The sequence below is a fragment of the Botrytis deweyae genome (genome assembly GCF_014898535.1).
Source record: "Botrytis deweyae strain B1 chromosome Unknown BDEW_025, whole genome shotgun sequence".
NCBI lineage: Eukaryota > Fungi > Ascomycota > Leotiomycetes > Helotiales > Sclerotiniaceae > Botrytis > Botrytis deweyae.
Window position 1 is genome coordinate 43,961 of NW_024066232.1, and position 14,934 is coordinate 58,894.

At 41.0% G+C, this 14,934-nt stretch overlaps 4 protein-coding genes across 4 annotated transcripts; 1 reads left to right on the forward strand and 3 right to left on the reverse strand.

Annotated features, from left to right (window-relative positions):
* Nucleotides 1–269: 269 nt before the first annotated feature.
* EAE98_008937 (uncharacterized protein) lies at nt 270–741 on the reverse strand (the record flags this gene model as incomplete). The annotated part of the gene is given in 2 exon segments (XM_038956558.1): nt 270–500; nt 511–741. 2 exon segments carry the CDS (start codon nt 739–741, stop codon nt 270–272), a joined length of 462 nt encoding a protein of 153 aa, XP_038806928.1.
* Nucleotides 742–2,273: 1,532 nt separating this feature from the next.
* Nucleotides 2,274–4,043, reverse strand: EAE98_008938 (uncharacterized protein; the record flags this gene model as incomplete). The annotated part of the gene is made up of 3 exons (XM_038956559.1): nt 2,274–3,700; nt 3,757–3,965; nt 4,021–4,043. 3 exons carry the CDS (start codon nt 4,041–4,043, stop codon nt 2,274–2,276), a joined length of 1,659 nt encoding a protein of 552 aa, XP_038806929.1.
* A 2,060-nt stretch (nt 4,044–6,103) lies between these two features.
* Nucleotides 6,104–8,319, reverse strand: EAE98_008939 (uncharacterized protein; the record flags this gene model as incomplete). The annotated part of the gene is made up of 4 exons (XM_038956560.1): nt 6,104–6,679; nt 6,742–7,318; nt 7,366–7,990; nt 8,046–8,319. 4 exons carry the CDS (start codon nt 8,317–8,319, stop codon nt 6,536–6,538), a joined length of 1,620 nt encoding a protein of 539 aa, XP_038806930.1. The 3' UTR covers nt 6,104–6,535.
* A 2,366-nt stretch (nt 8,320–10,685) lies between these two features.
* On the forward strand, nt 10,686–12,167 carry EAE98_008940 (uncharacterized protein; the record flags this gene model as incomplete). Its single annotated transcript, XM_038956561.1, has 2 exons — nt 10,686–11,218; nt 11,276–12,167. The coding sequence occupies 2 exons, from the start codon at nt 10,686–10,688 to the stop codon at nt 12,165–12,167; spliced, it is 1,425 nt and encodes a 474-aa protein (XP_038806931.1).
* Between the last annotated feature and the right edge of the window lie 2,767 nt (nt 12,168–14,934).

The window sequence follows — 14,934 nt, forward strand, 5'->3', positions numbered from 1 at the left end:
GTTGATAACCATCGCAAGTCTCGTCAAAGAAAACTCGATCGAATGATACACCAAAAAGTACCCTTGATATAAGTTAAACCACCAATACTGAACAAACGTAGTTCACCGCTCTGCCAATTCCAAATTTCGGTTGGGGCTGTACTGAGAGTCACAATCTTTCCACCAACCTCGTCATATCCTTGAGTCTCACACACGTCTTCATTCTTGATACGATCCATCATTCTTTGAATCATCTAATACCTTTCTCCCCTCGAAAAGACCCCTCTAAATCATTCCGTAAAGCTCAATGCAAGATTTACGTTATACCATCTTATAGGAAGCTGGTAATCTTTGATGTTTTGGTATCCCCATTGATCATACAGAACTACTATTCCAACAGCAGCATATGCAATGGAAGTCGTGCCAATTAAGAAATCGGATATGGAACGGCTCACAACCTTTATCAAGGTATCACCATGATTCGCAGATATAATCTGAGAATTCTCACTGGGGCCGAATGACTACACATACGTGAAGAAATTTGTTCGCTCGGATTTCCCAGTCCTTTAAGCAGCAGCTATTTTGGTGACTCCTCCCTTCTCGTAATTGGTTTCCATCCAGATAATCTATGCAGGCAATTTTCTCGTGTGAAGCTGCTTGTTGACGGTACTGATGGAATCGGTGTTCAGATGCAGAATTCAAGATGACCCCGAATTTGGGATCAAATTTTTTGAAGACAAGGTCTTTCTCGCGAACTGCCATCTCCAACTCAGTGACTCTTTTGCCGGTTAGTCATATGAACGTTACGGACTTCTGGTTTCGCGCGTTTCGAAATCGGCAAAGACTTAGGGGCCAACTTCTCGCTTCAGAACTTTGTTTGGACGGTTCTTCTGAAGATCGATGTTTACTATTCGGGAAGGGGCAGTGCTTGTGCAAGAGAATTCAAAAATGTTGATACAAACACGTGAAAGATACGATATTCTTGGGTGCTTAAATCTCATTCCTCAATGTCTTGTAAGTAAACTAGAAATGTGGCTCTTTTTAAGCCCCTACATGTATAAGTATCTGCCAGTCACTCATTGCAAACATGTCTATCATAACGGGAGTAGTCAAGCAAGGCCAGGTCAATGCATTTCTTCATCTCAACATCAGACTGGAGGACAAGTGGTAGATAGAAGAAGGGATACGACCGAGAGACTAAGTTTCTCATCTAGCCTTCAACTCTGTACATGGCACTTTTTCCTGTTCGATGGGTGCCTCGCCAAATGCATCTCGTACTGGAAATTCCGAATAAACATAACCGCGAGATCGTGTTCACCCTACTTTCCAACTAAATTATGAGCTGCTTCTTAATAACTGAATCATTTTATTCCCTGATTATATTACATTCTCAGGGGTTATATCCTCATGATTGTCTGTCTTTCGGAGGCACTGAGCAGTAACGAGTTGCTTGGAAGCAATCTAGTAGCAAAAAAAATGCAGACCCAGGATCTCGCATACAAATCCCAGATGACTAACTGCCTGATCTGACAATCAATAAAGTGACTTCTGAAATCCAATTAAGACTCTCTCAATTTATCCCTTCTTTTGAGTGCACGACTTTGGCGGCAGAGTAATTCTCTCAGTAAGAATCTTTAATGAAGTGGATTTGTTTTCGTTGCAGACTTTGTCATGTCAGGGTCGAGAACAAGATTTACTCACACACCATCGATTTTGGTAATATCCCACTTTTAGAAAAGCAGAGATCAATCTCAAGATGAGAAATAAAACTTTTCAGCCAACTATCTAGGTGGATTGAGTTTAATCAACATCAGAACCCAATTTGACGAACGAAAGGGAGTGCTTACCCTGAGCCCTACGCTTACAATGTCACCGCGGATAACCCCACATCGAGCGCCCTCCCTCTAATGAAGATGACTTCTCGAAAGCAAAACACCCTACCCTGCAGTGTCTCGCAACAATGAGCAATTTAACAGAGTCTAAATGGATGTTAGGATTATTGAATCTTCGACTCAAAACAAATCGCGTGAGAACATAATTTACGGTCATGAATGCATGCACAGTGTGGCGATATCAATTGGACGGAGAACCATTCGAGATTAATATTATTTAACCACGTTAAATCCATGTTTCTCTTACCATTAGTCAATACACCCATTCATTGGTACACATTATATATACACATTGCAGGCCATTAAAATCATAACAAAACTGTACAACACTTCCGCGGAGACATCTCACCAAGACTACAGCACTCCCTGCCTGATCCAAGTCTGGTAAATTTTTATCCCACACTAAAGTAGAAAGAAACCAATCGGCATAAGTCTATTCCCAGCGCTCTTTGATGTCGTCGCACTAGCAGCACTACCAGTCATTGTACCAGTTCCAGTTCCCGCGTCACTAGTCGAACCAATTTTCGTTCCAAAAGTTCCCTCTTCACTTTGAGGGAATGCAGTTGCGGATGGTGTAGAATAAGTCCCCTTAACACCACCACCCGAGCATTTATCCGGTACTCCTTTAGCAATAGCAGATGCAGCTTCCCAACTAGGACCAAAATTTCCCTCTCTGGCTCGTTGCATAGTGAGGAAAGAGGCATAAGACCATGTAAGATCGACTGCACTTAAAGCGGTACCATTTTCGCGAGAAAACTGTTCGGCTAGTGCTCCGTCTTCTGGTGTATATGTTTCGGCGATCGATACAAAACCGTCTGCATAGTCTTGCATGGCTTTGATTATATCCTTAAATTGACTCGAATCACTTGCGAATGTACCTGTTTGTATTCCGGGGACTAAGTCTGTAAAAAAGTCATGGCTAATGTCGGTTACGGTAATGCTTTCTGTGCTGTTATATGTCCATAGAGCATCATAAAGTTGTTCTGCTGCAGCGTATGTGCATATATACCATGGATTTCCTCCTTGGTAAACATCCTCGGCATAACGTCCGATAGCTGCAGCTTGTCCTGCTGATGCATTTGAATTGACAGTATAGATAGAGCGGAAAGAGTCGACCAATACTTTATGGTTTGCAAGAGCGCGGTCTGAACAAGGCTGGAAAGTTGTAGAATCACACCCCACAGCCTGATCAGGATCAAAAGTATGTATCGAAGTCAATATTGAATTACAATCCAGTCCGGAACGATCATAAGTTGTTGATTGTACTTGGATGTTTGAATCGATGCTAGTTCCGTTCCAATAATCCTGTAGCATGCAAAGGATCTCGGGGGCTTGCTCCTCGCAGTCGTTACATGATTCTCCGAGGGCGGTGGCGAATTTTGCTCCTTCTACCAATGCTCGATGTTGAACCGCGGTGGTGAAAAAGGATGATCCATTGACTTCTTCCCATAAATCAAAACCGGATAAGTTCCAATACTGAGAAACATATGCCAAGTCGTTCCGAACAATTGGCCAGATAATATCCTTGACAGTATCATTTTGCCCCAAGGTAAGGCGATCGTTACCAAATGAAATCAAAGCTATGGCACGTAGAGCAGGCCCATCACGTTGAGGGCGTCCCCATTCACCTAGAAATGCAGTTTCATTGGTGTAATATTTTGGTTCTGCCAAACCTGCTCCAGTCGCTAAGTCTCCAGATGGATTCTCGACGGTTTGTAATTTTGCTTGAGCAGTAACATAGTCTTCAATAAGGGTCTGGAGGCTTGAATTGCCAGTATCAATAAGATATTTGAAAGTCAAAGCCGAATCACGCGTCCAAGTGTAAAAGTCTAATCGAGATTGGTGTCAGTGTTACCTCCCGAACTTAGGGTGTCGGTTGACTCACAATTAGGATCAACTGTACTTGGGCTTGCAACAACAATTCCGGCACTCGCACCCTGAGCCTTAGAACCATCGGGACCGATATTATTCAAGATTCCCTGAAGGGAAATCGGACTTTGAGCCGTCAAGTAATTATCAATTGTACCCGTCGTACGCGTAGATAATTTATGATGTTCAAGGCTTTTGGCCGAAGACAAAACCCCAGCCACAAATCTATTCAAACATCAGCACATTTCCAACGTATCAGGGATCAAATGATACGACTCACGCAGTAGTTCGTTCCCACAACATGGTTGTAGAGCAGATAGAATATTTGGAATTTAGGGATCGTAAGCAAGTTGTGGATATTGAATTCTGAAGGATGAGGATTGATTAAAAGCGCGCAACGATTGCCCGCGTGAGCCAATGAGATTCGGGAAAGAAGTTTCGAGTCCACAATTGCCGCTAATGTTATGATTAGATGCTGTGGTCGGCGATATTCGATACAACAAGAGAAGGAGTCAACAATAGAAATGAATGTATGGTGAGAGGGAGTACTTGTAATCCTTCACCGCAAAACATGCAATTGAGTTTGTATGCCAGAAGGAAAGGCTAATTATCATTTATTCACGTTGTCATTATTGAAATTATTTAAAATGAAACAAAAGCCTAAATCTGGTGAAATTTGTTGATCTATCCACAAATTAGTCCCATAATGTGACTCCAGATTACCAGATCGACCCCCTGATGCATGCTTTAGCCTGATCACGATTAGTGTTGTACTGAGGCCGATAACGCGCATTTGAACAATACACCAAAAATAGATTTCTGCCTAATGAAAAAAGAAATTTTAGAATCTGTATGGTGTGTTTATAGAAATTCTATAAAGAGAGATAGAATTCAATTTTATTAGAGACTTTTTGAAAAGAAAATTATATCATTGAATAGCCCTTAGGGCTAGCTTTATTTATCTGATTTTAGAATTCATTTTTCAATTTTCTATAAGAAGTGTACTAATATTTAAAATCTAATTTCAAAAAATTTTCTTTATAGTGCATGGACCACTCCAGAATAAGCGAGATAAGTTTAGTAAGAATTCCTTATCTCAATCTTATCTCGCTTAAATGATATGACTAATATAGCTTTAGTTAGATTCTATAATATTAAAAAAAAACATTTAATTCAGTACACAACCCTAAAGGAGCTTATGAAATAAAAAAGAAAGTGGTACAATTATCGATTAGAGTTCAAGGAATCGATTTATATAATTACTTTCAAATTATTTCAAAAATTGAAATTTATATTCAATATAATATAATTTTAATCAATGAATCCATTGGCTATGGATACCTCAAATATTAGGGTTGATGACTCATCAGACCTCTGATGGGCTGATGACTAATCAAACCTTGAATGATATCATCAATATTAGAAAATACATTCAATTCAGTACATAACCTTAAGGGAATTGATGAAGTGAAAAGAAAAGAATTACAATTATTAATTAGAATTTTAGGAATCGATTGATATATTTCTTTTTGAATTATACCAAAAATTGAAATTTATATTTAATTTAAAAGTATTTAAAGAATAAAAGATTCAATTCTGAAAGTTGATTATTATTCAAATTTATTAGAATACTTTTAAATTGAATAAAAATTTCAATTTTTGAGATAATTCAAAAAGAAATATATCAATCGATTTCTTATATTCTAATTAATAATTATGCTTCTTTTCTTTTCATTTTATTAGTTCCTTTAAGGTTTTGTACTGAATTGAATACTTTTTCTGTATAAAAGCACACTACTAAATTCTAAATACGGTTTTAGCTTAAGCGAAAATCTATTTTTGGTGTATTGTTCAAATGCGCGTTATCGGCCTCAGTAGTTGATACAACAACGTGATCTCGGAAATTACTCTGGCACTACTTTATTGAAATCAGTAAGAAGATGTAAATCATCACTTATCTCCTCCCTCTCGTCGACTTCTGGTACCGGTGAAGATTTTCTGAGATCGATAGAACAAGACATAGGTATGGTAAGAAACTTCAAGGAAACAATTCTTCCCTTATGTGCCAATCACGCCACTCCAATATCCCAGGGGGCATTGAAACCACTTAGCGAATACTGGGGCCGTGGGAACCCGAGTACTACGCTACATGTTTATTTCCCGCGCTTCCAACTGAAGGAAGCCTCCACAACTTTCCCCACGGCTCGTGGCACCACTTACCTTATCGACCTCGGGAGTTTTTGTGGATTGCGAAATATATCTGACCGGTCAAGCTCTTGAACGTTTGAGTCAATTTTCGGATTACACTCCACGGGGTGCCCGCATTATTATCCGGTATCATTTGGCGGTCACAAAAAGAAGGATCATTCATTCTTTATCGTAGCTTTTCAATAAGGTTATGCCGCTTGCCCGTGTTCTGGAATCCTTCAACTATATCTTGTACTTGGCACGTCATTAAAGTGTTGATGCGGTATCGCCGTTGCATAAATCATACATAAGGTTACTTTGTGGCACAGAAGTTAGAATTGGTTCTGGGTGAAGGGGCACGTTTTATTTTGGTGTGGGTGGTATTCATGTCATGCTAGTTCACATAACGTGCTATTTATAAGGTCGTAATGCAGGAATTGACATAATCGAGTTAAATCTCCTTGCGACTAATAAGACTGCAAGGGGCTGATAAAGATCCTAGAAAAATCCAATCGTATATGCAAATTCAATCTTAGCTTGACTTCTAATAATCAAAACTTATTTACTCGTACGTTCGTCGCAAATTCCATTCCTTCCCTCTAGTAATCTCACCAAGTGAATCCAGGAATCTCTCTTTTTTCAAGCTTCATCCAGATATCATCCCAATAAAACATAGCGCCAACCAGAATACGTTTTGGGGATGGAGTTTCTTTGCTTGGGAGGCACAGTCGTGGATTGAATGCTCGGAAAAACTGTTTTTTGTTAGTAATGACCCAGACAGGTAACTAACGCGTCAGGAGTCAGGATTACTTACCATCAAAGGAGTCTTCATTAATTCAATCATTGCAAGATCCTTACCCAAACAACTTCGAGTACCATACCCGAAAGTAGCAAGATATTTATCAAATACTTTACCAGCTTCTCCATTGTTTTCCAACCATCTTTCTGGTCTGAATTCATCCGCATCTTTTCCATAAACTACCGGATCACGGTTCGCCATGTAAGCAGTGCTGGTAACTTCAGTTCCAACTGGAATGGTTTTTCCATCGATTACAAGTGGAGCATGGTCAGCTTGGACAAGACGAGGGAAGATGTTAGGAGCCGAAGGACACAAACGCAAGGATTCTTTGACACAAGCAACGTAGTATGGACAGTTCTTGGAAACTTCTGCCGCGGCTGGGACTGGGGTAGATAATACACCACTGTCGAAAGCGGCGTCAATCTCAGCCACCATTTTAGCGTAAACTGTAGGATTGGAAAGAAGGTAGGCCATCATCGCTCCCATGGTTGTTCCGGTAGTATCGGCACCGGCTGTGAATAACAACATACATTCGGCTCGGATGTGATCTTCGGTGAGTGGCTGACCTTGGGCATCGCGAGCCTCATAGAATCTGATTTGTTAGCCTGCTCTAAGACAAACAAGAGAGGGTTGTCATACGATTGTAGCAAGTCAACTCGGCCTTTATCTTTTCCTCCCTCAGCAAGTTCCTGTTGTCTAGCTTTCATGATTCTGTTCGTCCATCTGATTAAGAATCCCATTCCTCCCTTATCCTTTTCACTGGAGACAAGGAATCGTCCAAGCCAAGTCTTCTTGATGAACTCAACGAAAGGATACATTCTACCAACAATACCAAAGTAAAAGAATCCTTTATGGAGTTCTTCAATCAAATCATCAACGTCAGTAGCAGTATCCACAAACCCAAAAGCTTCTCCGAATCCAACCAAGCTGATGACGTCGAATGCGGCAAAAGTTGCCCATCTCGACATATCAAAAGCTTTGTTTTGTTGAGCAAACATATCATTCAATTTTCTGATCCAAGCAATGATAATGTCGTCAATGAGAGGTTCGTTCTTGACCATCTTAGACATCGAGTATGGTCCGGCGATTAATCGACGGAAGTGAGCATGGTGCGAATGTTGTTGCATATTGAAGACCGATTCTCCTGGACCAAGTGCACCAGTAACGTACCATTTTGTCTTAACAGCTTGACGATGGTAAATTTGAGGAAGGGAGAGAGCTGATGGGATCAACAGTTCGGTTGGTGATATTCGAAGAATGTTTGCTGTAAATGCATTAGAACTGAAATATTATATGATCGGGTCAAAAGTTGTACACACTATTTTTCTCCTTGAGTAGGCGGTCATAAGTTTCCAGTTCAATTCCCCTGATGTTCTGATATGTGTGCCAAAGTCTGGTTACTGATCCCCAAAAGGGACCATCAAAATCTTTGAGAGGATGGAAGTATCTGTAATAGACAATCTGGTATATGAATGGCACAAGAAAGGCAATGGCAAGACCACCAGCCAAGCTCGGACCCGTTAAGTATTGGCCGAATCTAGACACAGGTGTGTCCATTCCGACAATCTTCGTAGTTCCGTTTAGAGCATCCATTTTGGTTACTACCGGAGACAATAACAAATTGAGTGAAGTATAACACAAGAATACGCAACTGAATGGAGATATAGAATCTGTGTCCCTTTTGAAGACTTGAACACACATATATATGTATATGCTTACAGTCTGGGCCTTCATCAAAGTGAACTCGGCTCTTTTCCGCACACTGCTGACTATGCGTTTCAATTCTATTTCTCTTCCATGCCAACCTCATGCTAGCCGAAGCAAGATCTCCGGCCTCGCCAAACCCCACTTATATCTGACATCTCACCAAAATGCCAATAATTGCTGAACAAATAAACAGTAATTCTGACCAGAGGGGTTTGCGGAATTGTAAATTTCACTCGTATTATCCAGGCAGCTTCTTCCGCGGAGACTTCTTCGATTCTTCAACGGATGAACTGGTAAGAACCCCCGCAATCCCGTGCTCACGACTCCTTTGGAAACTTGGGGTAAGATTTCGTGACTTGTATCTCCGGATCAGTGACTCATCAGATCTCTGGGTTCATCCTGTTATTAATGCTGATTTAGAAACACTCAAGTTTTTATCGAATAAAATTTTAGAAATAGTGTATATCAATTGCATCTGAGACTGTGTGCTGATACAGTGCGGAGATATTTTAATACAATTCCGTGGAGAAGAACGTTGCGACATTCCAATTTTTTCTTTCTTTAATAGAGGAGTAGGAATTAAGCCCTATAGGGCTCTAAAAGGAAGTTTGCAGTCAATGTTTTAACCTTAAAACCTTAAACAGGTGTTACCAACTTAATTTTCCTTGGGCTGCATTCTGCCACGAGAAAACGTGAAAATCACGACTGAACCAAACTAACGGTGCTGATACAAGCATTTTAATCAATCTAAGACTGCAAGAAGACATGCACGTGTATCTTCGATTGGCATAGATCGTCTCGTAACACCAAAATATAAGGTAACATGCTGAGATGAGATGACGAGGAATCCCAAGTAATTGAGTTGTCAACAGAAACCAATGCTATCGTAATCCTTCTCATGATTACTATCCTGGTATTTCATGATTTGAACAATGTCCGCGGCAGCATAGTCTCACATTGATCCAGCACTGCCGGAAAGCGCAATGACTCTTGAGTCTTACGAGGAAATCTCCTGTATTTCCTCCATAAAGCCATCATTATGGTGCAATCAGCCTCGAGATGTGATTTGCAAGATACAGAACTCTCTGACTGGCAGTATTCGGTCTCAAATCTCTTATTCCTGCCGAGCTGGTTGGATATTGAGATCCTGTCGCCACATTCACGACATCTACCTTGCAGGAGTACGAATATTGCAAACGGCCTTCATGTCAGACTTCCTGCAATGCCCAGAAGTTTCACCAAATATTGTATCGCTTATTATGCGGTGATCCAGGAGTCCGACTCACAAACATCCTATGTGTTCGTCTCAGAATAAGCCATGATTTGCCAAAAGCTTGAGTAAGTAAACGTTCTCCGCGGTATGCATTTTGCTGCTTCTTTAGGTAGCCTGCATTAGGTATCTCCACGGCCGAAAAAGAATACATTGTTAAATTATGTACGCGCAGGAAGAAGACAGTATCCCAAAAGTCTTAGTCCCATGCATGTGATGGTCGAGTCAACCAAACACAAAAGGCCCGGATGATTTTCTTGGTGTAATTCGCTGAATGATGCCATATCATAGTAAGCGTGTACCGGAGTTAGTGTTATATGTCTGTTTCAATCAAATACACTATGTAACCGGGCTTTTCTTGATAGGTTCGCTTCATCCTGTAAGGCTATAAACCTTCAAGGTTCATATTGCCCAATTTGGCAATGTAATGACGAAGAAAAGTGGATACGCTAAATTCCGCACCGTAGTTACGGAAAGCATTTCTGTCATGCGTCTTCAGGATTTCAGGAGAATTAAATTATGGAGACAGTTCAAGCGAATGAGCCAGCCGTTTTAGGTAGCATCGGAGAGGGAACGATTTGATACTACATCGCCAAGCATGGTACATCGTAACACTCGATACAGAAGATGTCAGGATATTGCACTATTCTCCGTAGGAATAGAATGATACTGTGATGGAATTTCAATCATGACTCCTGCTAGCCAAATTGGGTAGAAATTGACATCCCAATGGCAACTCAGTAATGGCGGAATAGGAGTATAGCCTTATGATACCAGCAATGTGAGATTATCGAGACATCCATAAATATCCCCTTATCCTCCTTCGAAGTAACACCATCCATTCATCCAACAAGCTTCCAACAATCATCATTATCTATAAAGCATCAAGACTTAAGTCATTCACATCTTCTGAACATAAAGCATTCTCTTAAATCATAATTCTCGGGTTTCTCATCCCATTCATCCTACCAATCTCTTCAAGATGTCGAACTTAGATTTGATCATAGCAAATACTCATTTGTCCATTCTCTATTTATTTCCTGTTGCCATATTTGGCCTCTTTCTCAATCTTTATCGCAAAGCTATCCTTGGAAGATCAAATCAACAAAAGTCGCAAGCCGGTGATGCATATGCGGCTGTGGAAAAGATCACTACCTACGAGCCTCATGCTGCCCAAAACTCACTTCAAGATCTAATCGAGATCGATGGAGCCGGAACATGGCCTCCTACAACTGTATATGGTGATGCCTGGCCAGAAGCACTTCGACCATTCCACGACATCTATCAAGCTATGGCACCTGCTCTATCAATCGCAGAACTTAGTGGCGATGATGTCAAGAACTTTCAACGATGCTTGGACTTCCGTGTACAGATGAGAACACTTTACAATGATCAAGTCAACATGGAAGAAGTTAAGGCCCTCTTAGATGCAGCAGAAAATGATGAGGGCATTTTATCACGGGCAGCTTGGAATGGTTTCTTCGCTTGTATTGCCTTGTCCAGACACTCTTTCCGGTAAGTACCCTTGTTCTATGTCGCACAAAAAATGAAGTTCTCGCTAACACTGCAAAGATGGGGAACAATCCCCATAGTCAAACTTGCTCAAGAAGAAAAGGTCGTCGATTTCCCTGCCTGTCTCGACCTCGCATGGCCATACCTCAAGAGACGATACGGTGTTACATCTCAAGGTGGTAATGTCGCAAGTAACTACCTCTGCAACTTTGATGATAAAGATCAAATTGTCTACCCGATTAATCCCACAATGGACGATCTCATTCAATCTGCCGAATACCACTTTGGCCATGTCTTCCCTCACATTGAAAGAGAAGCTCTCCCAATCTACCACATGGTAACCAAGGCTATTCAACAATATTCTAATGGCGACCGTGTTGGCACCCTACAATCGCTCAAAGGAATCAACAAGGAATTACGCACACCCCTCAAGACCTATTATGAAACCATGCATGAATCCAAGATTTCGCGAAAGGTTTGGATGCACTATGCACAGGGATTTCAAGGCTGGGCTGCAGGTGATATTGACCCTGTCACCGGAGAATACACTGAATACGACGGTCTTTCAGGCAACCAACTGTTATTACCGCAGATCATGGATGCTTTCCTAGGACTTGAGAGGTACTTGAACGAGGAGAATACACAACGCTACATGCCAAACTTACAACGCAAATTTCGTGAAACAATCGCTGAGCATAGCTTTCGCAATGAGGCTAAGACAAAAGGAGATGACGAGATCGAGGAACAAATGAACAATATTGTCAAGCAAATGAGAGTTTTCAGAACAGCACACAGAGTTAGGGTCAAGCCATACTTGAGTGTACCCGCTCCAGAGCGTATGATCATGACAGCTGGAAAGTCTGTGCTGGAGAAGGATGATATTCATGATTACGAGTCTGCTATTGCGCCTCTGGATAAGATGTTGAAGGATAGATTATTGGCCACAAAATAGATTAGACCGTGGTATACTTGTCTCGTTCAACGCCAAGACAGAACAGGGTTACTCAAGCTCCAAGGATACCTGTTCACCTCACTACTTTCTTTCTTTTGTTTATCAAGGTTGGCAGGCTAGGATGGCGCTGCTTTGGGGTTTTTCTCCTTCTGGATATATGTTAGGGTTAGGGAAATAGACAAAAACATTAATGCTATGATGATTTAAACCTCAAAAGTTGATAGCGGATATGATTGATTGGTGACTCCACTTGGCAATCCTCTGGTCATGGTATTCTCGAGCAGCTGGTGGCATTGCGCCAAATGAATGGGTGAGATAGATCTAGCAGTACTATGATTGGTGACTTTCCTGTCGTGATGCTCTTTTTGAGCATGCTCGAGGTGACATTGTTCCAAACAAGCATGCATAACGTTACCATGTGAAAAAGATATCTAGAAGTAGGTAGGTATCTTAGATGAGGTTGATATTGAGATACCCGTGAACCCCACTTTCATGTGGCACGACTTTGCCGCTCAGCCACTAAAATCAGCACACTCCGGCTACAGATGCAACCTTCACCAGGGGTAGGTTGTCATGTCTTATGTAATCCGTTGCCATCCATTTTTAACCCAAAATGTAACTCCGCAAATGAATAAATCCCAAATCCTAATTTTTGGGAAACATTCCAGTCTTCTTGGGTATACGCCTTTTGATAGGATTCCTTACATGTCAAGCTTAAATTGTATGAAAGTAATGTTATGAATGCCCGAGATGCCTACCTCGTCTATGTAGTACGGCATAATTTTACTCATCGTTGTTAGAGGTTGCACGTGCCAACACAAGACACTCTTGCCATCCGTTTGTTACTTCTTGGCAATGATCCGACGGCAGGACGATCGATGCGGAGCTGAACATCATCGGTAATCTGTCTGAATAGACTTGGCGGGATATATGACCTTGGTATCTTACTTTCCAAACTTCGGAATACCTTCAAAACATCCTCAAATCTCAAATTAGAAGATCGCAGACTACAGTAATCATTGAGTTGTCTTCCCTCTTGGTCTCTCTTGCGCTGACAATCAGATTTCACCGACCCACATTGGTGTTCCAAGATTCTATGCTGATTAGTATGCATCTTGGTCTCCGGAGATATTCTTATGGATGCTGATGGTGCATGACTAACTTCGTAATATTCGGCCATCTGTGGTATGATCGGGTGAGCTTACTCCAATCTTTGTCTGCTAATAAGCTGATAAAGAATTACCCTGTCATCAATGCTTTAGCCCATTGTTTTATAACGGTATTTTGATGCGGCATTCTAAGACGAGATATTAGTAAGGTATTACTTTTAAAGCCGTTGTAAGAAACATATCTATACGATCGTTCTTTGAACACTTTCGTTTTCAGGGGCTCGATTCAAACTTCGCCGCCCTCGAGAAGTTTGCAGAATTCCCAGCCGGTTGCAACTTGCAAGCTTTTGCATAAATACTCCCACTCAATTCCCCATATATGGCCTCCAAATTTGGATGCATTTAGCTCATTGTTTCTAAGTTTGAGTTCGCATACAACATCTTGTGTCAGGTCTCTTCTCGTTGGCATAATATTTTCTATCCCCTTTCTTTTCATTGCATCTCTACAAATTCGTTGGATTTCTCTGGTTATCCTTTTGCACTTTTGCAATTCTGGTCATTATATCAGCCAATCATTCATATCTTTTACTTTCTCTGTTGCAATTTCTACAAATAAAAGTATTAGTCTCGACTTTAAAATAAAATGTCACTTGTTTGATCTGTATCAAAACAAGATAGCCTCCCTCATGATCGAGTACCAGCCTTCGCACTTTGAACATGTACACCATTTGGTTTTCTCGAGCGCAAGCAACAACTGCTACAAGTTCGCTCACAACTAAATCCATTCCTGCTGTAATGTTACATACATAATATGAGGCGTTTCAATTAGAAGTCACTACTCTTCAAACGAGAAATGGTGCCAAATTGTGGGAGAGCGAGAGTCTTGTTGTTAAGATATGTTGAGCTTATCGAAGGTAGCGATTTGGAGGAGATGATGATGCTCTTGTTGCTGTTGATGGAGATTGATGTAGGGTTTGATCTCCTCCTTTTATATATTTGTGCTTGGTATTGATAAGGGATGAATGTTGATGCATTCCATTGACTTGAATTTTTCTTATTTTATATACTGGCTAACCAATAAGACTGAGTTGTTCAAGGGTATTTTCAGATTTGGGTTTTCTCTGTCGTCCACAACAGATCCGCATGGATAAGAGACACTCTACTTATTCAAAATATATTGTTACGTTGAGACGCAACTGCAACCCCCATCAATCAGGTTACACACCTGAACTTTGCGCTGTATGGGAAATGGCATAGCATGAAAGAGAGTAGTAGACACCAACTTCCCTACAAAGGCCAATATGAGATATTCTTTCCGCATATACAAAAGATATTTGAGGCAAAACCTTGTATTGATGATTAAGTTCACGCGAAGAGAGGTTGCGCCGGGATGTTGCACTGCTCAAGGTTTGAGGTGTGATATGAAACATTCTTGAATGTCAACATTGATCGATTTTCCTATTTGAACTCAAGAGCGACATCTATGAATTTCCAATCAAATGTACTACGTGAGGATGTATCATCTTCGGGTACCTGGCCAAGTAAATGGTCACTGGTCAAGACCTTGGCTTGAACCACAAAATACTTCCAAACCAGCCGTCGGTAGCTGGTGTGACACTTCTCGAATAAAAAGAAACAGACTAGTGAAACTTCTATCG